General features: G+C 46.9%; 1 protein-coding gene across 2 annotated transcripts in view; it reads left to right on the top strand.

Moving 5' to 3' along the window:
* The window catches only part of ATP8B1 (ATPase phospholipid transporting 8B1), a 131381-nt gene that overhangs the window by 43654 nt on the left and 62222 nt on the right, over positions 1 to 25505 (top strand). Inside the window, exon 2 of one of the 2 annotated variants that reach the window (XM_041739562.1) lies at positions 18701 to 18907. In XM_041739562.1, coding sequence (XP_041595496.1) covers positions 18727 to 18907 — 181 coding nt within the window. In that variant the 5' untranslated portion in view covers positions 18701 to 18726. The remainder of the gene's footprint in view (positions 1 to 18700; positions 18908 to 25505) is intronic. The other variant, XM_041739561.1, reaches the window with a different exon arrangement.

Below are 25505 nucleotides of genomic sequence, written 5' to 3'. Positions count from 1 at the left end.
GAGGCTGTAGGAAAGGGCCAGAGGGCCCCGTTGCCCTGGCGAGTGTGTGAGCACGGACCTGCGAGCGGATGGGGAGCAGAGCCACCTGCCACGAGGGGTGGGCAACAGGGAGTCCAGGCCAGTTTCCAATGCCGTGTACGACTCATAATTTCCGCAGCAGCAGCACACGACACACACCATCTGTCACAGCTCGTGACATCCTGACTAGTCTCACAGATTTCTCATTTGAGCCACCACAGCCATTTCTCGAGAGCCATGAATTCAGAGATCAGAATGTGTTGAACATTAAGTGTATTTTGTATCTGGTCTAGACTGCAAATTTTGAATGTCATTCCAAGGAGGCCTCTTTTATTGGCAGCCTAAGAGTTTAAACAGGGACCAGCATCCGTAATCTGTAAATCTCATGTGATAACATACGCAGAAGTAGCTGCGTCGGGGTTGGGGCAGCATTGTTTTCTGTGCCTGAGGTTTAGACTTGGGAAAGCCAAAAGACAAATTCACCATAGCCAGAGCTCTAAGGTGCAGGAAGAAAAGGGAGGGTGCAGCCTTTGAGTTTGGGTTGGGGTGTTGCCCAGTAGTGAGCCCAGGGACAGACCTGCTAGGCAAGTCTGGCTGAGGAGTGCTCTGAGGTGGCCTCTCTTGTGGCCAAAAAACTAACTTTGGGTCTTGCATGTAATTTGGCTTTTCACTGACTGATGACGAGGCCTGTGTCACAACTTTGAAATATTAGGTAAATCCGGAGCATGGTTTTTTCAGACTGCTTTTAAACACATGCTGTGAAAAGATTTTAATTAGCTCCAAATATGTGAAGTTCAAATCTAGTGGTGTTTAAAGGCTTGTAAGTAGTTTCTTCTTGGGTTGTGCACTATACATACATATTGATTTCTGATTTGGTTACATTGATTTATGGGTTATTCAAGCCCCTCGTTTATTCCTGGTGCTCTTCTTTTTATTCTTCTATTAATTTTTTCTTTCTTTTTTTCTGTCTGCCTGCCTGCCTGCGTGTCTTTCTGCCTTCCTTAAAGAGCTCTGGGAAGTCAGGAGGATTATTTTGCTGAAATATCAAAGTTTAGGACAGGTTGATTTGCTCCTTTTGAAATTTATCCCTAACACTGGTTTATGATGGCCAGTTGAGGAAATAGAGGGTTCTCGGGAATAGAGGTGGAATGGGAGGTAGACTGGCTAAAGATGAGGAGAGAGTCCTCTGAACAACAGAGCCTATTTCCTCCCCAGACCTATAAGGGACAATTATAGTGAGCTCTGTTTCCTAAGTACAGGACTGATCTTCCTAATTCAACTCAGAGTTCTACAGTACACCTTCACCTAAATCACATGTTAAATATTACATAAGTATATATGCATTAGTAATAGTAGGATAAAAGTTATAAGTAGTATGGTGATTACAATGGGGTTGAAGAAGTAATTTTTCTGTGTCATGAGTCCAGTTGGATTCAAGAAAGTCCATGCAAGAAAAAAAAAGAAAAAAAAAAGAAAGTCCATGCAAGAAATGGGGGTTGAAGTCTGGGTCTCTGGAGAAAGGAGGTATGCAGAAGAACAAAAATATTCAAATGTGGTTTGGTTGGTTGGCTTACATTTTATTTCACTTCAGAGTTGAGGCAAAAGTTCTCCCTTTATCATGGCTTTGAGAGTGGGGTAGGCATTGCCAAGCCAAACCAAAGACCTGACCACCGAGCTAAAGCTCCCAAAAGGCACCCCAACCTTAAAGGGAAGCAAATGTTGATGAAGAAGAAAAAATGTCACCCGAAGAAGAAAGTTCTGGGATGAATTGGCATTTTTCCTGGGGTCATGTTTTTTAAGAAATGGGGTGGAAAGCTTATTTAATTGGTACTTCCTTAAAACCTCAAAACAGTTTGATGTTTTCATCAGTGTTGTATACTTTTACGGGTTTATGTTTTCTCTCTTTTTTTAATGTTTTCTCTTAAAATGCAAATCAGAATATGTGTTTGTGCAAGGCCTGCATTAGTCATCCCTATCTGAGCCTGCTGTCCTTATTTGCATTAAACATTAGTATCTTCTGGGTATTTCCTCAAATAATTTTTATGGTCTAGTTAAGTAGCAAAAAATAGCACGTTTTATCTTTGGGAAATTAGAAGAGAGAGAAGAAAATATGATCCTTTATGTCTTTTTTTTAAAAAGATTTTATTTATTTATTTATTCATTCATTCATTCATTCATTCATTCATTCATTCATTCATGAGAGGCACACAGAGAGAGAAAGAGAGGCAGAGACACAGGCAGAGGGAGAAGCAGGTCCCCTGCAGGGGAGCCTAATGCAAGGACTTGGTCCCAGGCCCCTGGGATCATGACCTGAGCCAAAGGCAGATGCTCAACCACTGAGCCACCCAGGCACCTCCTGGCCCTTTATGGCTTAATTATATAATATAATGTGTTAACAAAAAGTAGCCACAGCTTTCCCTTTTAGGTACACAGTCATGGTGGTGGGCGGTGAACTGAGTTTGTAGACAGTAAGTGGTGTCTGACTTCACCATCCTTGGTAAGGGGGTGGGGGATGCCTTGTGACTAGAAGTATTCAGAATTAGCTTCCATAGGATCCAGTGTTGATTATAGGATCAGTTATTTTCTAAAGTGCTTATTTGACACTTCTAATGTTACCAGAACGGAGTGGTAAAAGAAAACAAAGCAGAAAACTGAGTGGTAACTACAGCAAAAAAAGATTTTTGAGAGGAGTATTTTATCACTGACATTATCCATTTATGGTGATAATAAAGTAATAAAAACTATCATTCTTTGGTTGGTTTAAATCTTCTGTGGGGGATGCACTTTCTTATTACCTGCCAGCTGAGCCAGTGAGCCCCTCCTTTCCCCCTGGTCGGTGGCTGCAGTGGCTGTGGGCATTTGGGTGAGTTGCATTAAGGGTTCTGCACCCAGTCCGACTGTGTGGGGGTTTTCTGCACCAACGAGCAATTCTGTGACACCAGCTGGGTGTCAGACAGCTCAGCACAATGCTGACACCGGCTACCTGGAGATAGCATCAGATCCCACCGGTTTGGGGCTGTCCCACAAGACTGCCTCAATCCCCACTTCAGATGCCAACTGCCAGTCCGGCTTATCACCTGGTGCTAATGACAGGCAGGCTATAGACTGGAGGTTCCAACGACCCCCTTTCTGCGTTCAATTAATTTGCTAGAGCAGCTCACAGAACCCAGAAACATTTTACTTACTAGATCACTGGTTTATTACAAAAGGATATGACTCAGAAACAGCCAGATGGAAGAGAAGCACAGGGCAATCTCTGCCTTTCTTCACCAGGCGATCACTCTCCCGGAAACTTCCTGTGTTCACCAACCCTGAAACTTGAAACCCTCTCCTTTTGGGTTTTCATGAAGACGTCATTACAGAGGCATGATTGATGAACTCACTCACTGGCCATTGGTGATGGAACGCAATCTCCAGTCCCTTTGCTCCCCCTCATCCTTAGGTTAGCTGGTGCTTTCCAAAAGTCACCTCATTAACATAACAAAAGAACCTTATCACTCTCATCACCCAGGGAAATTCCAAGGAGCTCTGTGCCAAGAACAGGATGATCAAATACATATTTTTCTCATAGATCACAATATCACATACATGATCTCTCATTCTTAGTTCCTTGGGAGAATGGGCTAGGCAGTGGTCATCATATGTTTTGTTTGTTTGTTTTGAAAGCCAAAGTTCTTTATTTTTTTTTTAAGATTTTATTTATTTATTCAAGGGAGACACAGAGAGAGAGAGAGAGAGAGAGAGAGAGGCAGAGACACAGGGAGAGGGAGAAGCAGGCTCCATGCAGGGAGCCTGATGCAGGCTGGACTCAATACTGGGACCCCAGGATCAGGCCCTGGGCTGAAGGCGGTGCTAAACCACTGAGCCATTGGGGCTGCCCCCAAAGATCTTTAAATAAAAATTCTGTAGTATTCCGTAGTCAGATTTAAAAGAGATGGCAGCTGAACTGCTGGATCCTGCTATCCTAGGAGCTGTGCTCAAGAGCACTGCCACAAGGCATCTCTGGAAAACCTCCTGACCAGTCTGGGTGGGGAAGGAGCAGGGTGGAGGCCAGGAGGAAACCAGGGAGCCCTAAGGACTGCTGCTCTCCATGCAATCAGATGGAAGAGAAGCACAGGGCAATCAGAGGGCAAAAGGCATTTCCTACAAAGTCAGAGGTGGAGAAATTCTCCTGAGAGGGTAACACATACTTGCTAGTGGTGTGTCTGATTCATGCCCTTCCCCTTTCACAGTTTCCACCCCGAGTGTCATGATCAGGGGATGATGTCAGATGGCTGGGCGCCCACCCATTCTAGCTCCAGCGGAGATTTAACTGTATGTCTTTTAGTTATTTGTTTCTTCAAATTAAATTACATTAACCGTCTCTTCCCCAGTTCACGCTACAGAGATATTAATAGGTACAGTTCAGGCACAGAGTGTTGTGTCTAAGAGCATAGACTACTGGGTGGCTCAGTGATTATGTGTCTACCTCCAGCTCAGGTCATGATCCCGGGGTCCTGGGATCGAGTCCCACGTCGGGCTCCCTGCATGGAGCCTGCTTCTCCCTCTTCCTGTGTCTCTGCCTCTCTCTCTCTCTCTCTCTCTCTCTCTCTCTCTCTCTCTCTCTGTGTGTGTCTCTCGTGAATAAATAAGTATACTCTTTGGAAAAAAAAAAAAGCATAGACTATTGACAAGGAATTTTATCCCGGTTACCACCCATATGTGCTTGGGCAAAGATCTTAATCTATCAACCTCCATTTCCTCACCTGTAAAATGGGGATGATAATTTGACCCTCAACAAATGATATTAAGATAACGCATACAAGCTCAGTCTCTTCTCTTGTGAACGCTTACCAACATCATTCCATGAAAACCCTGGGAGCTTCAGAAGCTCTATATTATAAGTGTTATCATAAGTTCTTATAACTATCAGATACATAGAAACGTTGGGCACTCCTGTTAACTGACCTGTCCAAAATCTGAAAGCCAGAACAGATCGTTAAAATTACCCACTGTCTATAGGAAACTCTGGAGGTGGTTCAAGCCAAATGTGTTACCAAATGACATATAAAATATTAACCACATGTTTGCAGTATGGTCTTGGTCCAGAACTTTGGGTGTGAATTCAGCTGTCTGGGAAGAGTTTGTAATCTAAGTTGAATCCTCTAAGCTGACTTTAAATACAGCAGAGGAGTCAGTGATTAAATATGAAATGTGGCCCTCATCTCTTAGACTTCCGGGATCCAGAACTTGCAAAGGTACTTTCAAATGGAATGAGAAGTAAGGTTCTGTTGACCAGTTGCAGGCATTCATGAAACCATGACGGTGTCTAGAAAAATATCCACGAGGTGCCCCAATCATACTTGATGTATCAATCCTACATAGTGCCCACTTAAACCTTGGCATATGTTTATATATGAATATTTGGAAAATTTAAAATATATGTACATATTAAAAGAGTGCCATGAAGGAGTCTTATGAGGGTTCAGATTTTCAGTAGAAGCCCCAGACCTTTATGATGCAGATTGCAAGGGATGAGGAACTAAGAGCTTCGCAAATCACTTTGTCACTGGGCCTGTGCCCAGGGTTTTTGAGGTCTGTTGTCCTTAGTGCATGAAGGCCACTGGCTTGAGGTCTCCTTCCACCTGTAGTGTAAATCAGCAAGGGCTCTTAGGGGAAGAGAATGGACATAGACCAGATTTCATGGCATCTCATGATCATTAGGAGAGAAGTGGAATCTTGTGTTTACCAATGTGGAAGGTACAATGACACAAAGGAGTAAACATGGTAGGTTTCATCTTTCCTGCCCTGACATGCAAGCCATCCCTTCTCTGACCACAGACACCATCTCTGGATGAAGCCAACCACTGGCTCTCATGCTGCTGTTTTTGGTTTTGTAGTCATTTGCAAAGACAGAATGATCATAAGGGAAGTGTGGGTGGGCATAGTCATAACCCTGATGCAATTTTTCGCCCCCATGACAAATCTTAAGAAATTTGGGGGCAGGGCTCAGCTCAGTGGTTGAGCGCCTGCCTTCGGCACGGGTCATGATCCCAGGGTGCTGGATGGAGCCCCATGTCTGTGGCTCCCTGCTCAGCGGGGAGCCTGCTTCTCCCTCTCCCTCTGCCCCTCCCCCCTGCTCATATATATATTTTTCTCTCTCTCAAATAAATAAAATCTTCAAAAAAAAAAAAAAAAACAAAAGAAATGGTTCAGTTAAAAAAATGAATGAAAGTTGTATTGAAAACATTTCCTATGTTTCTATGGCTGTCATTTTTAAGGGCCACCCTAAAATTGTAATTTATACAACCATTATCCCGTTGGGCTTGCAGGTGTTTTCTGTTCCTGCTTTTTATAGTTTACCATGACAATTAAAACTTTTGTGTGAATAGCTCTTTTACTTGTTTGTTTATATTGGAAGAGTCTCTATAAATGAGATCATTGGGTCAAATGTTATAAATATCTCTTTAGTGTTCTTGGTGTGTAAAATGTTGCTATATTGTTTTCATGCCTAAGGAATGTACCAGTTTCAGTGCTAGCAGCAGTGTGTGTGTGTGTGTGTGTGTGTGTGTGAGTGTGAGAGAGAGAGAATTCATTGATTCAACCTTAGCCAACACCCAGATGTAGTAATTGAATATTGTTAACCTAAAAGCATGAAATGGTGTCTTGGTTTTCATCTGTGTGCCTTTCTTTGATTTCTAGTAAGAGTACTCTTTTCCCTGTGTATTTATTATTCCAGTGACCTGTATCTCCCCTTTCTACTTCCCCTTCTACTCAAACAAGCAATCCTAATGACTCTTAATGGGAGAATATAAACTGTCTCTTTGTAGATTGCAAGCTTTAAGGTTTATGTTTATTTCTGAAAAATTATGCCGATGCTTATGTCTTTCTGTAGTGTAGTCTTTTAACTTTTTATTTTTTTTTAAAGTAGGCTCCATGCCCAGCCTGGAGCCCAACGTGGGGTTTGAACGCACAACCCTGAGATTGAGACCTGAACTGAGATCAAGAGTTGGATGCTCAAAAAAAAAAAAAAAAAAAAGAGTTGGATGCTCAACCGACTGAGCCACCCAGGTGCCCCTGTGGTGTAGTCGTTACATTAAATGTGTCCAATTTACCAATAGGTTGGTGACTCTTCAAACATTAAAATTAATTTAACTCGACAAATTTATGTTTTATTTCACCTTTCAGGCAGCTATCAATTGTAAGACCCCTATGGTTTTATATTTTGCAAGCATGAATATAACTTAAAAACCTAATCATGGGCACCCCGGGTGGCTTAGCAATTTGGCTCCCGCCTTCAGCCCAGGGTGTGATCCTGGAGTCCCGGGATCGAGTCCCACGTCGGGCTCCCTGCACGGAGCCTGCTTCTCCCTCTGCCTGTGTCTCTGCCTCTCTCTCTGTGTGTCTCTCATGAATAAAAAAACAAAATCTTTTTTTTTTTTTAAACCTAATCATAGAGGCAGTAGTAATGAAGTAAAAATAAGGCCATTGTCCCCACCAACTGAGAATGAAGCATGACTGCACAAACAACAATGCTTTTTCCCTGGTGACTTTCAGTATTTATTATAAAATATGCTGTAGATTGAGGCTGAGTCTCTAAAGTAAACATATGGGGGAATTCTGGTATTATTATCCTATGGGAACAAGTTCTAGTCTTTTGTTTACTTTTTTCCTTAGTTTTCCAGACAAAAGAATGGCAGCCCCACCCGGTCTTAATTTTGAACACATTTTGCCACCACCCTAACTCAGGCCTGTATTGCTCTTCAGCTCTGTTCCCACAAGGGGTGTTTCTGAATGTGGCTGCAGAGGTAATATGACCCGAACTCCTTGGTTTTACAGATGACAAAACCATGATGGGCGATGCTCAGTGTCCAGGGTGACCTCTGGCTGGTCTCCCTGTCTGGCTCTCACCTTCCGGGCTACCCACACACCCCCTCTGTCGGGTTAATCTTCCTGAAGCACCGTGCAGATCATGTTCCTTCCTTGCAGACACCTTTCCTGGTGCCTTCCACTCCCTGACAGAGAGCCTGGCCAAGCCCTTGTGGGCCGGGGCAGAGGACCCCAACCTGCCCTGCCCCAGCTCTTCTCGGGCACCCCTAAATCTTTCGGGTGGGTGGGTGCCTCACACTGCCTGCTGCTCCGTCTTCACCTCAGCTGTTCCTCATTCCTGAAAGTCTCCCCACTCCCTCCAGCCCAAGGGCTCAGTCACCCCTGTGACTCTCATGTTCCCAGATCAAAACAAAGAGGAAATAATTGTTGATTTAAATACTCTCTCACATGATCTACACTGGGGAGCGTGTAAAGTCTCCCCACTCCTCAGCCTAGGGTAGATCCATCTGTAGATCACGAAGTTTGCTTTATTTTGCTTGCCAGATCCCCCATTTCTTGCGCTTTGGTTTTTCTCAGGACTGATGATGCTCTAAGCTGGTGTGTGGCAGGAGAAAGCAGCGGATGCTTGTAGCAGGGAAGCAGGCACAGGTGCTTCCAGTCCGACTCCACACGTGTTGACTGTATCGCACAATCCACATAGCACACCCTCGGCTCTGCAGTCGGAGGGCTTGGATCCAACCTGACGTTACCAAGCTGAATAACCTGGGGCTTCAACGCCCCTCTTTTCTCTTTGGTAGCATGGCAACGACAGTGCCTGGCTACGTGTCTCAGAATAAGTGCACGACGATTGTGAGAGGCGAAAAGTGTGAAAGATGCCTAGTGATCTGTAAGGGAATGCTTCTTTTATTTTTTTTAAAGGTTTTTTTTTTTAAGATTTTATTTATTTATTCATGAGAGACACACAGAGAGGCAGAGACACAGGCAGAGGGAGAAGCAGGCTCCCTACAGGGAGCCCGATGTGGGACTCAATCCCGGGACTCCGGGGTCACACCCTGGGCCCAAGGCAGACGCTCAACCGCTGAGCCACCCAGGGATCCCAGGGGATGCTTCTTATTAACAAGAAGTCATCGTCCTTGCTAGACGATGTTGGGGAGCTCATAGAGAGTTGGGACCATAGCACCAAGAAATCCTTTCTGTTTCACCAGGACGATGAGGAACCTGCCCTGCTCTGCGAAGTCAGAGTGTTGGGCTTTCCCTGCACCTCTCAACAGTAGCCATCAGAGTTGTATGGCACGACGTGGTCGCTGGCTTCCTTTGTGGTGGGCCATCAGAGGAGCCGAGGAGGAAGCTGTGACCCAGCCTTTTCTGTCCTGAGGAAAGGTCTTGGCTGATTGTCACCACAATGGTGACATCCTTAGTTTTATGGGAGTTAGCGAAGGCTTCTAGGCTTCCTAGGTTTCGGTTTAGGAGGAAATAAAAAATATAACCCTGTTTGTCCTAGGGGCAGTAGAGTCATGTTTCGGTAACTGAGTAAAGTTTAAATTTAATCTAGATCTTAGATATGTTTTATTACTATTGCTTTATGAGATTGTCTAATTACAACTCTTGGATTTACTCTGCAGAGTATTGGGCAGATTCCAAGCAGGGTGTGACAGGTATCTGGACTCACTAGGATTACAGAGAAGATTTCTGCTGCCTCTTAGATTGGACTTTTCTTCAAAATAACTTGGAGATAATCTTGCCACAGAATCATTATTATTCATAATTAATAACATGTGTGTTAGTTCTCTGTCCTTACAAACTACTCCAAAATGCCGCAGCTCAAAGCAACACATGTTTGTCAGTTCCCAGTTTGTTTGTTTTTTTAAAGATTTTTATTTATTTATTCATGAGAGACACAGAGAAAGAGAGAGAGAGGGGCAGAGACAGAGGCAGAGGGAGAAGCAGGCTCCATTCCATGCAGGGGGCCCAACGTGGGACTTGATCCTGGGACTCCAGGATCACACCCTGGGGTGAAGGTGGTGCTAAACCACTGAGCCACTGGGCTGCTCTAGTTCCCAGTTTTTATGGGTGAAGAATCCAGCACCACTTAACAGTGTCCTCTGTTCTGGCGTCTCTCACAAGGCTGCAAGTAAGACATTAGCCCAGGCTGGGGTGTCATCTGAAGGCCGGACTGAGGAAGGATCCACTTCCAAGTTCACGTGGTTGTTGGCAAAATTCATTTCCTTTCCCCACCTTAAAAAAATTTATTTTGCAGTTTCACTGAGATATAATTAACATGTAACATTGTATTGGTTTAAGGTGTACAATATAATGATGTGATATATGCATATATTGTAAAATGATCACCACTGTAAGCTTAGTTAACATTCATCGCCCTCATATACTTAGAATTTTTTTTCTCTTGTGCTAACTTTTAAGATCTACTCTGAGTAACTTTCAGATATACAGTATGTATTGGTAACTAGTCACCATGCTGTACATATCCAAAATTCATTTCCTTGAGGGTTGTTGGTCTGAAGACCCCAGTTCCTTGTTGACTGTTGGCTGGAAAGCCACTCAGTTTCTTGCCATGGGAGCCCCTCCCTCCATAGGACAGCTGCCTCATCAAAGCCAGGAAGGGGAGCAAGCTGGCTGGCTGGAAGGAAGTCATAGCCTCTTGTAACCTAATCATGGATAAAACATCCCATTACCTCTGTCATATTAGGTTGGTGAAAAGCAAGGTATTATGGGGGGAGGAGGGAAGAAAAGCAAGATATTAAGTCCAGCCCACTCTCATGGGGAGAGAGTTACACAAGAGCAAGAATACCAGGTAGTGGCATCACTGATAGCATCATGGATTCTCCGGCTGGAGCTGTACTTTATTATATTTAGTATAGAACATATAATAAAAACATGCCTAGTATAGGACACATAGAATCCTAATGCATGGGATCCCTGGATGGCTCTGTGGTTTAGCGCTGCCTTTAGCCCCGGGATCGAGTCCCACATCGGGCTCCATGCATGGAGCCTGCTTCTCCCTCTGCCTGTGTCTCTGCCTCTCTCCCTCTCTGCCTCTCATGAATAAATAAATAAAATCTTAAAAAAAAAAAGAAATCTAATGCACAAATTTATTATATCATGTTAAATACTTTGCATTATCAACAACAACAGCCATAGTAATAATATTAAGAGGCAAAGGAGGGGCACCTGGGTGGCTCAGTCATTGAGCATCTGCCTTTGGCCCAGGTTGTGACCCCAAGGTCCTGGGATCAAGTCCCGCATCGGGCTCTCCACGGGGAGCCTGCCTCTCCCTCTGCCTGTGTCTCTGCCTCTCTCTCTCTGTGTCTCTCATGAATAAATAAATAAAATATTTAAAAGATAATAATAGGCAAAGGAAATGAGGAAAAACACATGTTAGAAATACCCTTTCTTATTGAGGGCTTTAAGAGCCATGAAACCAATGATGTAAAATGAACAAAAATGAATTTTGTGAATCTTCCTTTCTAAGCTGGAGATGAATCAAGTCCTGAAACAAAGCTGTCATTGACTGGGGACCTTTGGCCTTTGCCAGCCTCTGAGTTCCCTTTGTGTCTGCACACAGATCCCACCCGAGCCATGACAAAACTCAGCTTTTTGTCCCTGGCTTTCCTTCATTGAAATCTAGAAACCTTGTGATAGCAAAACTTTGTGCTTTTATTATTACTGACTTCAGACTTTAATCACAAGGGCAGAAAGAATTCTTTTTACCTGGGCTCCCTTTCTCTCTTTCCCTTACTGCCTCCCCCACAAAGGAAAGAGGGTATCATTCATTCATTGTCTTTGTAGGTAGTTGGTAGCTAGGTCTATAAAGGTGACAAATGATGGGCGTTAGGGTTCATGTTTGGAAACTGTTCTTTACCCGTTCGGTTTATGACCAAGAGGGCTGAATGAACAGTATGGAAAATGAAGCCCCACTTTATTCAGAGCAGGAAAAGACCCAAATCAAGCTCGGGTATAAATGATGCCTCTCGGTTCCTACTGCTCCCCTCTCCCTGTACCCGGCACTCGTTTTTAGGCAGACCTGCAGGAAAGTCTGGAGTCTGCTAACCAGACAGCTGTCTGGTCAGGGACAGAACAGGGAGAGAGGAGGACTGTTGCCAGAAGGCAGGGCCCCTCCTGGCTGTTGCTCTCACAGAGGTGGTAAGGAGGAAACAACCCACACACTATGCTGAACTTCAAACTCAGGTAGCAGAGTAACATAACCTCCCTTAGGGCTGCAGGCTCTGAGCTCTGTGGTATCAAGGCCCCTTCCTTGGGAGGAGCAGGTGGCTGGGGAGGAGGAGGAGGGGGCTGAAGAGTCCTCCTCTGTGGTGGGGATAGTCTTTGAGTCTTTGTTGTGCAAATCCCTGCCTCTTAAGGACTCTGAAAAGAACCCAGTGGAAACCAGCTCGCATACCTGTATCTGCGTCCACAGGGCTGCTGGGCTGCGGCTGGGGCCTTTACAACCAGGAGGGATCTAGACAAACCCTCACAGTATCTGAACGTAGCTACCCCCCACCCCTTTCTCTTCTTTAAAGGATGGGAGAAATAAGCTTCCAAAATGTTAAATAACCCACCCAAGTCATAAATTAGTGACTAGTAGACCTGGGATTTGAATCCAGACCCATATTCTTTCAAATAAACCATATTGCTTCTCAGCTTAACCAGAAGCTGAATAAGACTGTTTTCTAACAATCATGTGACCAGAGAAGTCCTGGAATGAAAAAGAGTAATGATGGGGCACCTGGGTGGCTCAGTGGTTGAGCATATGACTTCAGCTCAGGTCATGACCTCCAGGGTCTGGGATCGAGTCCCGCATCGGGCTCTGCATCTCTCATGGATCAATAAATAAAATCTTTAAAAAAAAAAAAAAAGAATTGTGATCAATCTTTTGCCTTCATGCTCTAACACCTGGTCACATTGGCTTGGACACCATGATTGTAAGCACATGGAATCATGACAAAGTCCCGCACTGGGTGCACCGCTTCCTCCCGGGCCGAGGGAGATGGTGGCGTGTCGTCCCACGGGCATGGGCAGGCGTGTGTCCTCTGCAGTCCCACAGCTGGCAGCACCTGAGACACTACCATCCCCGATCAATAGGACACCTCTGTTAGGGATGTTGTTCGACCACCACACCTGGTGGTTTACCCCGTGTCCCCAAAGCCTGCATGGTTTACCCAGGGCGATACGGATATCCTCTGGTTGTGGGCCTTTGACATTGACCACACATTGCTGCTGACTCTTATTATCTTTTGTTTTAGTCCAGGAGTCAACAGACTTTTTCAGTAAAGAGCCAGATAGTAAACATTTTAGACTCTGAGGCCCTGTGGGGTCCATCGTAACCATCCAACTCCACCGTGGGGTCAAAGCAGCCTAGACGGTATGTAAAGGAACGAACAAGGTGGTGTTCTAATAAAACTGGATTTATAGGGATCCCTGGGTGGCTCAGCGGTTTAGCGCCTGCCTTTGGCCCAGGATGTGATCCTGGAGTCCCGGGATCGAGTCCCACGTCGGGCTCCCTGGATGGAGCCTGCTTCTCCCTCCTCCTGTGTCTCTGCCTCTCTCTCATAAATAAATAAATAAATACATAAATCTTAAAAAAAAAACTGGATTTATAAAAACAGGTGGCCGGCTGAGTCTGGCCTGCAGGCTGTCGGTTGCTGTGAGCCCCCTCAGGACAGAGGCAGAAGCGCCTCCTGTGTGGCAGACACTTGCCAGATGCTGGGGTCATAATGATAAACACAGAAGATCGGGGCTTCCCATCCATACTCCACTACCTTACCTCGGGCTGCTTTAGTTCTGTGTATGTAGTAAAATCTCAGGCAGTAAGTTCTGGATGGGCTTGAACAGTGAGACTCCTGAAGAGTCTCCAGGGTGTGCAGCTTCTGCACGGGGCAGTTCCTGTTCTGTTACCATTGCTGTCAAAGCTCTCCTCCTTCATCCAGCAGCTGTCTGAAGCCTTTCAGTGCGTGCTGGGGAGGAACTGTGGAGAGATGGCTGAGATGTCCTTGAGGGCCTTACCGAAAGTTAATCTGTTCCTTCCCCAGATCTTTGTGTGGCAACCGGACGATAGGCACGGAGTATTCACACAGATGGGACTCTGTTCTTGTGCAGCTTGTGGCCTGGTGCGAGAGGCAGAGGACAGATAAGGAAAAGCAAATGCATATTTAAAAACTGTGGTAAGCGCCAGGAAGAGAGAGAGGTGTTTGAGAGGCTAGTGGTAGCAGGATGAAGAGGGCAGATGCTTCTTCAATAGCATCAGTGGAAGTGGCTCTTGAAGTTGAGTTGATCTAAAGAATGAGAAATAGTAGGCATGCAGACAAGTGGGAGAAGAGCATTTCAGGCAGTAGGAAGAGCATGTGCAAAGGCCCTGAGGTGGGAAAGCCCGCACTTGCTTAAGATGAAAGCAGGGCCATGGGGCTGAGGATTAGTGAGCAAGAAGGAAGTTAGAAGTGTGCAGACCTCTCAGACTTGGGGCAAAGTTTGGATTTACTTTATAGTAGGAAACCATTGTGTATTAATCTGCTTGGACTGCCATAGCAAAGTACCACAGGCTGGCTGGCTTAAACCACAAGCATTTGTTATTATTTTTTAAAGATTTTATTTATTTATTTGACAGAGAGAGAGAGAGCACAAGCAGGGGGAGCAGGAGAGGAAGTAGGCAGGCTCCCCGGTGAGCAGGGAGCCTGACACGGGGCTCGATCCCAGGACCCTGGGATCATGACCTGAGCTGAAGGGAGACACTTAATTGACTGAGCCACCCAGGCATTTATTTGCTCACATTTCCAAAAGCTGGAAGTCCAAGATTGAGGGGCCAGCAGGATCGGTTTCTGGTAGGGCCTCTCTTCTTGGCTTGTAGTTGGCCACCATCTTGCTGTGGCTTTTCCTCCATGCACACATGGAAAGAGAGCTCTCGGATATCTCTTTCTTGTCTTATGAGGACACCAGACCTGTCGGAATAGGGTCCCGCCCTTATAAAATTGGTCAGCCATTATTACCTTCTTAGAGGCCCTGTCTCCCATGTCACATTGGTGGTTGGGGCCTCAACCTGTGATTTTTTTGTTTTAAGGGGACACAGCTCTGTCCATAACACATAGGAGAGTGCCGTGACGCTGGGGGTGTGTGGAAGTTGATCACGGGAAGTCCAGTTAGTGTCCTCTTGCAGCGTTGCAGGAGAGAGATGATGGCAATCTGAAAAAGGGGTGGCGGCCATGGAGACGGAGAGGAGGGAATGGATTGGACGTGTGTGTTGCAGTGGAAGTGACTGGCCTTGCTATGTCTTGTGGCTCTAATGCCCAATGTACTTACCTGTACCCCGTGAATAACCTGGAAGCCTCCAGAGGGTCTGTTTCCAGTACTAGGTGTGCTAGTCTGCACCATGCAGGCGCTTAATGAAGGTTGAGCAAGAGCACACATGGCTGCCATGTGTGGCTGCGCTGGTAAGAGACGTTACAACATTTCCAAATTCATCTTCTAGGTAGTGCCTGCCTTAGAGGTGTCATGGTTTCCACCCAGAGAGCTGCTTATGTCACTGAGGGCTTCAAGGGAATTATTTCTTCCTAATTTTTCTTTGGTAGTGGTAAGGTGATGAGCTAAACCATTCCCATGCATGTCTGCATCACACACACACCGCAGAGAACTTCCACTCAGCTCAGAGCTCTGCCTTCCAAGCAGCCCACGCCATCTGGCCTGGGGTGGATGTTCCCATGCTGAGGTGGCTGGTTATGCAACGCCTTGCTTATTCTGGATCACATCCTTGTGGTTGTTGAATCCATTCCCCTTTGTCTGCTTGTCCTTCAACCTCGAAGGACTGAATCCTGTCTGAATGTGGGACATCAGCATGGACACACTTGGCAATAATAATGAGGAGGAGGAAATGATCTCTTACAGAATGTGTCTAGGATACACTTAATGCTCTTGGCCTGGGCACCTAAAAATGGTCACAGTGGCTTATTTTATGTTACGTAATATAATAATAAAAAGCTGCTCCTATATGGTGCTTCCAGACTTGTTAATATTGTATACGTCCCTATGATGGAGAGGTTAGGTCCTAACTTCTGCTACGTAGCAGCTGAGCCTGAGAGCCCTTCTCCGTAAAATGAACTAATATTATCTCTCCCACCCAGTGGTCCTATTTGACACACAGCAGGTGCTCAATAAATGGTAACCAGTTTCATTACTTTTGTTCTGAAAGGTTGCTGGTGAAAGTTTTGCCTTTAGGGGTCTGGGAATTTTAAAGAGAATGTATTAAATTTAAATAATGGTGGCAGGATATTACAAAAACCACAAATAAGGCCAATGAAACACGTATTAAACTCCAAGAAATAGTTATTCACTAGCCCACAGAAAATTGGGAAAGCAGGAAAATGTTTTACTCTGCAATTAAAAGGTTTTAAAACGGAATTTGCCTATGCTTAAGTCTGGTCATGTAATAGTCTAATATTTTACCTCCTGGTTGGGGGTAGGTACATTTTAGAAGAGATTTCGGGAGATGGAAAAATCTAAAAGGGAAAAATCCCCCACGCCCTTCCATTTGTTATTATAAATAACATTATTTCTAATTATGGAGATCATGTCAGCAACAATGACTTCACGTGTGTGTACTTACTGTACTGGAAGGACTGTATTGCGTACTTGCTACTTGCTGGAGGCTAAGTGCTGAATCGAGCACTTTGCACACGTGATGCCTGGCAATTGTTGACATTTTGGAAAATGACTAAATGTGTGAGTAACCGAGACTATTTTATACATATGGATTGTTAACTCACCTTTTAACTTACCACATGTGGACTTTTGTGATGTCGTTAAAAATTCTTCTGATCGGGGCACCTAAGTGGCAAGTCAGTTAAGCATCTGACTCTTGGTTTCTGCCTTGGGCATGATCTCACGGTTGTAGGATTGAGGCCCACGCTGGGCTCCATGCTCAGCCGGGAGTCTGCTTGAGATTCTCTCTCCCCCTGCCCGTCCTGCTCTGCACATACATGCTCTCTCTCTCTCTCTCTCTCTCAAATAAATAAATCTTAAAAAAAAAAAAACTCTTCCAATCATGATCTAAATTGTGCACTGTCCCATAATAGGAGGGTATCACAATTTATTTACACAGTTGCCAATCACTGGATACGCAGGTTGCTTCTGAGTTTTACTGTTTTAAGCAAACCTCTCCTATAAATATTAAGTATTTCCTACATGTTCAGTTATGGCTGTACAAATTTAAATGTCGAAGATGCTAGATTTGGTACGACGCATGCAATCAGCCAAGTGGTTCCACGCAAGGCAACTGAGACTTGATTAAAACATATAAGAAACTGTAGGATATAGAAGATCTCTCCTAGGAAAGCAATTGTTTTTGCTGCAAATTTTTTTTTAAGTAAGCTAGACGCCCAACCTGGGGCTTGAACCCATGACCCTGAGATCAAGGGTCGCATGCCCTCCCTGTTCAGCCGGCCAGGAGCCCCTTTGCTGCAAATTTTTAATAATCACTGCACAAGTTATTCAAAGAGTCTTGGTTTTCTCCTCTGTAGAGCAGGAATGACAATAATACCTTCAGCGGGGTAGTGTGGGAAGTTTCAAGGAGCCACTGCCTCTTAGCATTTTATGCAGGGCCTGGTGTGCAGTTAACACTAAATAAATGTGAGCTGCTATTTTTAACAATGTCAAGCACACAGCAGTGTGATGCTTAGGTAAATAATGCCAGGCTGTATGTCTGTCTTCGTGTAACCCGTGGTCTTTGTGTAAATATTTTCCTTATATAACTAAGGTTGTGCTTGTCACTTCTGCAGTCACTTTAAACAGTGGTGTGCACACAAAGCCTACATTACAGGGTGTGGGTGGTGGTAGGTGGGAAGAGAGGTTAGGGAGGGCTTCCAGGAAGTCCTTAGTAAAATGTGAGGACCTAAACTTATATTTAAAATGTGTCACAGGGACACCTGGGTAGCTCAGCAGTTGAGAGCCTGCCTTCAGCCCAGGGTGTGATCCTGGGGTCCTGGGATCGAGTCCCACATCGGACTCCCTGCATGGAGCCTGCTTCTCCCTCTGCCTGTGTCTTTGCCTCTCTCTGTGTGTCTCTCATGAACAAATAAAAAAAAAATCTTTAAAAAAATAAAAATAAAAAAATAAAATGTATCACAGAGGGGATCCCTGGGTGGCTCAGTGGTTTGGTGCCTGCCTTCGGCCCAGGGCATGATCCTAGAGTCCCGGGATCGAGTCCCACGTCGGGCTCCCTGCATGGAGCCTGCTTCTCCCTCTGCCTGTGTCTCTGCCTCTCTCTCTCCTTGTGTCTCTCATGAATAAATAAATAAAATCTTAAAAAAAAAATAAAATGTATTACAGAATAAAGTCTCAGAATATCAGCATTAGCAGAAACCAGGTATCCTACGGCGGTGTTTCTCAAACTTTGCCGACAACCCACAGTGAGAGATGCAATTGCATTAAGACCCACACTGCAAATAAATGTGTGTATGTGTTGGTTTTGTCAAACGGTTTCAGCAAGGAATTCTGACTCTCGGGATGCCTGCTGTACGCTGATATTTTCTCGGCTGTTTCATGTTACTTTAATGTTGGTTATGAGTTAAATTTATTTTGCTGGGTAGAGACCCACAATTTGAAATACTAGCTTAAATTTGCACGTGCTTTTAGGAAAGAGTTTGCAGCTACATTTTTGTTGTTGTTAATTCTCACCAAAGCATTTAATCACTAATGAATGGTTTTGTTCATATTTGCGTGATGATTTGAACCTTTGGGTCACTTTTCAGGACGTATTTGCTTGTGAGCGAGATGATGTTCTGTTAAAAGGGCATCGTAACAGGATGCAGACAGAATTAAGCCAAACACTGGGCATGAGTCATAATTCACCCTGGTTTCTCTTTACTATAAGCCAGGTGCCTCCAGTTTGCCAGCAGCATGAATTCAGAAAGAGACTCAGAGACGACCTTTGAGGAGGATTCTCAGCCCAATGACGAGGTGGTTCCCTACAGTGATGATGAAACAGAAGATGAGCTGGAAGACCAAGGCCCTGCAGTTGAGCCAGAACAGAACCGAGTCAACAGAGAGGCAGAGGAGCAGCGGGAGCCACCCCGGAAAGGTAACCTCCCTGGGGCTGGCTGCTGGGTCCTGTCCGGGTCCGTCCCCGTGGGGTGGTGGCAACAGGTGCACAGGATGGCCGGTCCACTTAGATGGTCCAGGGGGCGTCTCCCTTCTGCTGGGAGAACTGGTCGCTCGTCGCCCTCAGCCTGCTGGGCTGCTTGACCCACCTGACGAGGTCCACCCGGAGGATGGGAAGTGGGGAGTTGCACGTTTAGACGAATTGGCAAATTCAGGTTGTTGCTGATTTGGAATTTGCTAGTTGCTGCACCCAGGATGCTTAGAGTCACCATGTCTTTTGCTCAGCCACTTGTGACCCTGAGATGGTTTGGGCTCCGCCTGCTATGAGGGGCCTGTCATACATGCAGCAGACAGCGCCACCTGCCCAGAATCGGGGGGCTTCCAGGCTGTGTCTGGACCAGGGGCCGGACAGCAACCGTTTCAGGCTCTGTGTGCCACGTGGACTCCGTCACATGCTCTCAATGCTAAAAATAGCCCGAGCCAGTCTGTCATTGGGGCCGATGAAGCTCTCTCCCCTGTGGCTTTTCTGTTTTATTTTCTGCTGCTTCTCCCACCCTGGCAAGCACACGTAGGCTTTTCCTGTAGCTCCCCGCTCCCCCAGGGAGCCGATCCTTTCCTGCTTGGGCCCCAGATCTCAGGTTGAAAATGTTTCTTCCACTGGTCGTCAAATTCCAGCAAACCAACTTCAGTTTCTCATTTACAGATATTTCCAGTAAATTATTGCTTCTTACTCTCTGGATGCTGCCTCCACAGCCTTGGGCAGAGTAACCTCTGGTTATTCTTCTCCAAGGTCCCCGTCACTACCCCCTGTGTCCTCTCAAGTCCCCCCAAAGTCTGCTTACCTTGTGTCACTCCCTGCTTCCCTCATCTTTCCTCCTGGCTTCTGCTCCTTGGTTGATGTGAGGGTTGTTTTTGTTTTTTTTTTTTAATTTTTTTTCTTCTTCAAACCGTTTTCACCTGTAGGAAGAGCAACAGGTGTGAAATGCCTCTTAGGGGATGATTCCTCCTGCTAGGGCCGGAGGCTGTTGCTCTCCAGCTCTCCAGCTCTCCTGTGTGGGGAGCTTTTCCCTGGGCAAGGGCACGTGTCCAGACAGGCCTCAGCCTGCAGTGGGCTCCGACACCTGGCAGGCCGTCGACCCATGTACGCTGTTTGCTATCCTCGGTTTCTCTGTATGCAACATTTAGGATGACCAGAACTTGCTGTGGATTTCTGGGCATAATTTCAAGCTATCGAGTGTTAAGCTTAGGGCTTTCTGTCTGGAAGCAGAAGATACTAAAATCATGATAATTGGGCTGAATTAAAATGGAAACACTGCCAATCTGGACAGGAATGTGGCCTCTGCGTAACAGGTCCGGACTGGATGTTGCTCGAAGGGTGATCAAGCCGAGGTAGCCTGACAGGTCAGCCAAGGAGTTGCAGCTGACTGGGCCAGTGGTGAATACCATGTTTCTTCCTCATTCTTTCCCCCACTGAACCTCTCAGTTTGCTAGCACAATCTCGGAATCGCTATCCTATGCGGGTATCTGATGAGTTGGCGGAGAGCCGGCTTAGTGGGGTTCAAGGTGAACTGAGCTGTTGGTGCCAGGTGCCACGCTATCAGATGTGTGGTCCAGAACAACCCAGGCCTGGGGTTGGGTGCCTGCAGAAACGTAGGGGAAGCACGTAGTGGGTGGAAACTCTCACCTCTGGTTTTTTCCAGTCCACCTTCACATCCTGGCGCTCAGAGCCCTTTCCTGATCATTCAGTTTGCAAGTCATCTTCCTTATAGATTTTTACGGTTAGAATCGAGGTCTCCAGGGAGCCCGAACTCAATCTTGCCTCCTCATAGTCTTGTCCAATCGTGGGTCATAGTTTTAGGGGAGTCAAGTGCTTCATTCGTTCTTTCTTTCCTTCCTTCAAAGATTTTTTTTTTTTGAAAGATAGCAGAGAGTAAGCATGAGTCTGCTTCTCCCTCCTAAGCAGGAAGAACAACACAGGGCTTGATCCCAGGACCCTGAGATCATGACCTGAGCTGAAGGCAGACACTTAACCAGTTGAGCCACCCAGGTGCTCCCAACGCACTTTTTTTTTTTTTTTTTTTTTTTTTTAAGATTTTACTTATTCATAAGAGACACAGAGAGAGAGAGGCAGAGACACAGGCAAAGGGAGAAGCAGTCTCCCTGCTGTGAGTCTGATGCAGGACTCGATCCCAGGACCCCGGGATTATGACCTGAGCCAAAGGCAGATGCTCAACTGAGCCACCCAGGTGTCCCCCCATCTTTTTTTTTAAGATTTTATTTTTAAGTAATCTCTACACCCAGCCTGAGGCTCAAACACACGACCCCAAAATCAAGAGTTGCCCACTCTGTGGACTGAGCCAGCCAGGCACTCCCCCCCCCGGGGGTTCTTATTTCTTAAAATTCCTGTCAAATGACCTTGCTTGTGACTTTGGAAAATATTATTATTCTAACACCTCCACCTGCCCTTCCCAGACACACAGAGGACACTCAGTAAGTGCTTGAGCCTCTCCCCCTGCATTCCCGCTGTGCCCTGCATGCCTCACTGCAGATCTGCTCCCCGTCCTCCCTCCCCCCCTTTTTTCCTCCACACCCTCCTCCTCCCTTGTTCATTTCTTTTTGCATATTCTCACTTGACCATTTCCCCAATTAAGATTGTGTCATTCTGACTCTTCATTTTAACCATCCTCTGTCTTGACATTTTATGTGAAGGACAGTTTTCTTCAAAGAATTCAGTTCTTTGTGTGATCCTGGGGTCCTGGGATCGAGTCCCACATCAGGCTCCCTGCATGGAGCCTGCTTCTCCCTCTGCCTGTGTCTTTGCCTCTCTCTGTGTGTCTCTCATGAACAAATAAAAAAAAATCTTTAAAAAAATAAAAATAAAAAAAAAATGTATCACAGAGGGGATCCCTGGGTGGCTCAGTGGTTGAGCTCTGCCTTCATCTCAGGTCGTGATCCTGGAGTCCCGGGATCGAGTCCCCCGTTGGGCTCCCTGCATGGAGCCTGCTTCTCCCTCTGCCTGTGTCTCTGCCTCTCTCTCTCTCTCTCTCTCTCTCTGTGTCTCTCATGAATAAATAAATAAAATCTTAAAAAAAAAAAAGAATTCAGTTATTTAGAAACCAGAGCATGGGGATGCCTGGATGGCTCAGCGGTTAAGCGCCTGACTTCAGATCAGGGCATGATACTGGAGACCCAGGATCGAGTCCCACGTCAGGCTCCCTGCATGGAGCCTGCTTTTCTCTCTGCCTAAGTCTCTGCTTCTCTCTCTCTGTGTGTGTGTGTCTCTCACGAATAAATAAATAAAATCTTAAAAAAAAGAAAGAAAGAAACCAGAGCATGAGTCAGTCTGTGAAGTGCTGTCTGCCTGAGGAATGCCCAGGGCCAGTGCCCATCACAGCAGAGCAGGCCTAGAAGTGTACGAACCACCATCAGTTCTTTGAAAGTATCATCTTAGTGCATGAAGTTGGTTTTTTAAAGATGCCCCAGCCCAAATCAGTTAAGCAAGTGTTTCGAGAAACGTACCATGAGTGCTTTTCAGCTGAAGGACCTTTATTTAACTGTGTGCTGGGAGAACGTCAGTAAACTTAGTAGATGCTGTTAGAACGTGCCACAGAGGAGAGAATCCGGCAGATTCTACTGAATAATTTAATCCTTCATTTGCTTTGAGCAAGGATTGGCAAAAACAAATGGGAATGTTCCCCCCTCCTACGGGCTGAACCCTCATGTCCTGATGAGTACATGAGAGCATCATTTCCCAGAGTGCATTCTGGGAAACACAGCTTTTGGCAGATGCTCCAGGGCACCAAGACCTGTGGCCCCTGAGACCGAAAACTCAGAATTCTTGAATCTCTTCTTCTTCTTCTTCTTCTTCTTTTTTTTTTTTTTTTTTTTTTTTTTGGTTATTTACTTATTTATTCATGAGAGACAGAGAGAGAGAGAGGCAGAGACACAGGCAGAAGGAGAAGCAGGCTCCATGCAGGGAGCCCAATGCGGGACTCGATCCCAGGACCCCGGGATCATGACCTGAGCCAAAGGCAGACGCTCAACCACTGAGCCACCCAGGCGCCCCCTTGAACTTCCTGGAGGTTAAGGTTGTCCATTAGCTTAAAAGGATCCAAGAAGCTTAGGCGTTTAAGAAAGCAATTTAATTTTATTCAACCATAGGTTCCTAAAACTCCTCAACTCTAAAATGCTGTGGGGTTTTTAATTTGCTTTTTTTTTTTTTCCATCCCACCATTCTGGTGTCCCCTTGGCCAACTCCTTGGGTAATTCTGGACCGGTCTCGAGGTGAAGTCCCTGGGAATACATAAGTGCTCGGGAGAGGTTCCTGGGTGCACCCTGGCTCTTCCTTGCGAGCTGGGGATGGAGGGGAAGGCCGTCTCCTGCCTCCCCGGCCACACTGCCCTGTGGACCCTGTGGACCACCTCTCTGCCTCCCCAGGCTCCATGGCCTGCAGCACATTCTTATCGGAATCCTGCCCCTGCCCTGGGCTGGTGCCCTGCCTCCTGTTCTCATGGCCAAGCTTCTGGAAATGCAATCCTAGAGCACCACCCCCTCCCAGTCCCCTGGGCTCGTCCCCTTCCCAGGTGCCCCTCCACCCCAAGCATGAAGCGCTGTCAGCCATCACACTCCAACCTGGTCTCCCCGGAGCACCTGACCTTTGTAACAGCTTGGCAGGTGGCAATGCCCTCTTGTCCCAGCACTCCTCCTGTCTGTCCTTCCTCTGGACAACGTTTACATCCCCCTTCATACTGCCTTCTCTCCCCGGGCCTTCCTTCGGCGAGCGGACTCCCTTTAACCTGCTCACCTGCCGCACCTCTGCGGCTCTCACGGACCAGGTATATGCTGGGGAGGAGGGAGGACGGCCCCTCTCTATGCCTCAGTGTGCCCACCTGGGAAATGGGCATAATATCAGTGATTACTTCATTGGGTATTTGCGAAGATTAAATCGGAAAATAGATGTAAAGGGTTTCAATGAGGTTCAGGCACAGGGCAAGTGCTCAGTCAGTGCTCTTACCCTCAGCCCCCTCCAACCAGTTCCTCCCTTAAGGTCTTTCACATCACACTGAAAGTGTCCACCCTTCCCCATCATCTCCTCTCATCTTTCCATCACTGGACCACTTTCTTGACCCCTCTACTCAGGGGTGTCTCCTGGACACCCCCCAGGCTGAAGCTGTGGACTCATCCTTTTATCTATCTATATCTCTCTATTTATTTATTTTTAAAGATTTTATTTATTTATTCATGAGAGACAGAGAGAGAGGCAGAGACATAGGCAGAGGGAGAAGCAGGCTCCTGGCAGGAAACCTGATGTGGGACTCCATCCCAGGACCCTGGGATCATGCCCTGGGCCAAAGGCAGGTGCTCAACTGCTGAGCCACCCAGGCACCCGTGGACTCATTCTTTTAAACAGCTCCTTCTGTCCCCAAATCCAAATACGATGAATATTTGGAGAGATGGATGGGATCCAGAACAGTTTGCTTTCCCAGCAATGAGTGTGCCCACAGATCGAGGAAACTTAGGGTGATTTAGGGTCACCCCGGCCTCTGCCATCCTGTAAGCCTTTCCCATGAACACAGCCCTCTTCAGCCTTTTCATTTGCAGACTTCTGGTCACTCAAGCCGCTGCCACCCGCCTGCTTTCCCAGGCCCCAGTGACTTCTCAGGTGAAGCATTGCACCTGGCCTCAGGTAGCTCAGCGCCCCCGCAGGAGCTCAGGGCAGAAATGTCTCCAGACAGAGGAAGCGGGGAGCTCGTGTTTCTGGAAGAGTTGAGGCATGCACACGGGAAAACCACTGGGGCCAAGCCAAAGAGCCCCACTCACGCGGTGACTCAGTGTTGTAATGGGTTGACCTGTGTGTCCTGCTCTGAGGGCTGGCACGCTTGAGCTGCGGGTGGGAGGTGGGGGGAGCCCCGGGGGAGAGGGCAGAGGGGCGGGAGGGTCCTGGATTGGGGACCACGAGCAAGGCGGCCTGCCTGCGGCTTGGGGAGACCAAGGAACGCGGCTGTTGTGGGGTCACTTGGGCCAACTCACCCCCTTTCCGGCAGCCGCCACAGCGTGATCAGAGGCCGGGTGACTGGCTCTCTGTTGCCCGTCTTCCGTCTAACGGGTCGTGTGCCACGCGGGTGTCAAGGCACCAGGCACAGTGGCCGGCGGGTTGCATCAGGGGGTCAGCGCAGGGCTGGATAGGGTGTCAGGGGAGCCCCCGGCGGCCTGCCCGGGTCAAGGAAGGCTTCCTGGAAGTGCCGACACCTGAGCCGAGTGCTCAGTGAGTGTGAGAGGGGAATCAGGAACAGGGTGCTCTAGGCTGAGCCTACGTTCAGGGCACGGCGAGTCAGTTTTGGAGCCTAGGTGGTGAGTGGGGCAACAGGCTGCTCCTGAAGGCCCCAGAGAGCCCCAAAAGCAGTGTAGGCCGAAAGTAGTGTGAGATGGGCAGGAGCCTCCTCCCCCCATGGCTGTTCCGTGGCCACTTGCTCCTCCCCGTCCAGTCTTCATCGGGGAAGATGACTTCCCTGCTCTTGGGATCGGGCTCCAGCTCCGCCCCTGGCTGCTCAGGCCCATGGAACCTGGTTCTGTTGTCC

This window comes from Vulpes lagopus, chromosome 24 (genome assembly GCF_018345385.1).
Source record: "Vulpes lagopus strain Blue_001 chromosome 24, ASM1834538v1, whole genome shotgun sequence".
NCBI lineage: Eukaryota > Metazoa > Chordata > Mammalia > Carnivora > Canidae > Vulpes > Vulpes lagopus.
This window is presented reverse-complemented; position numbering and strand designations above follow the sequence as displayed.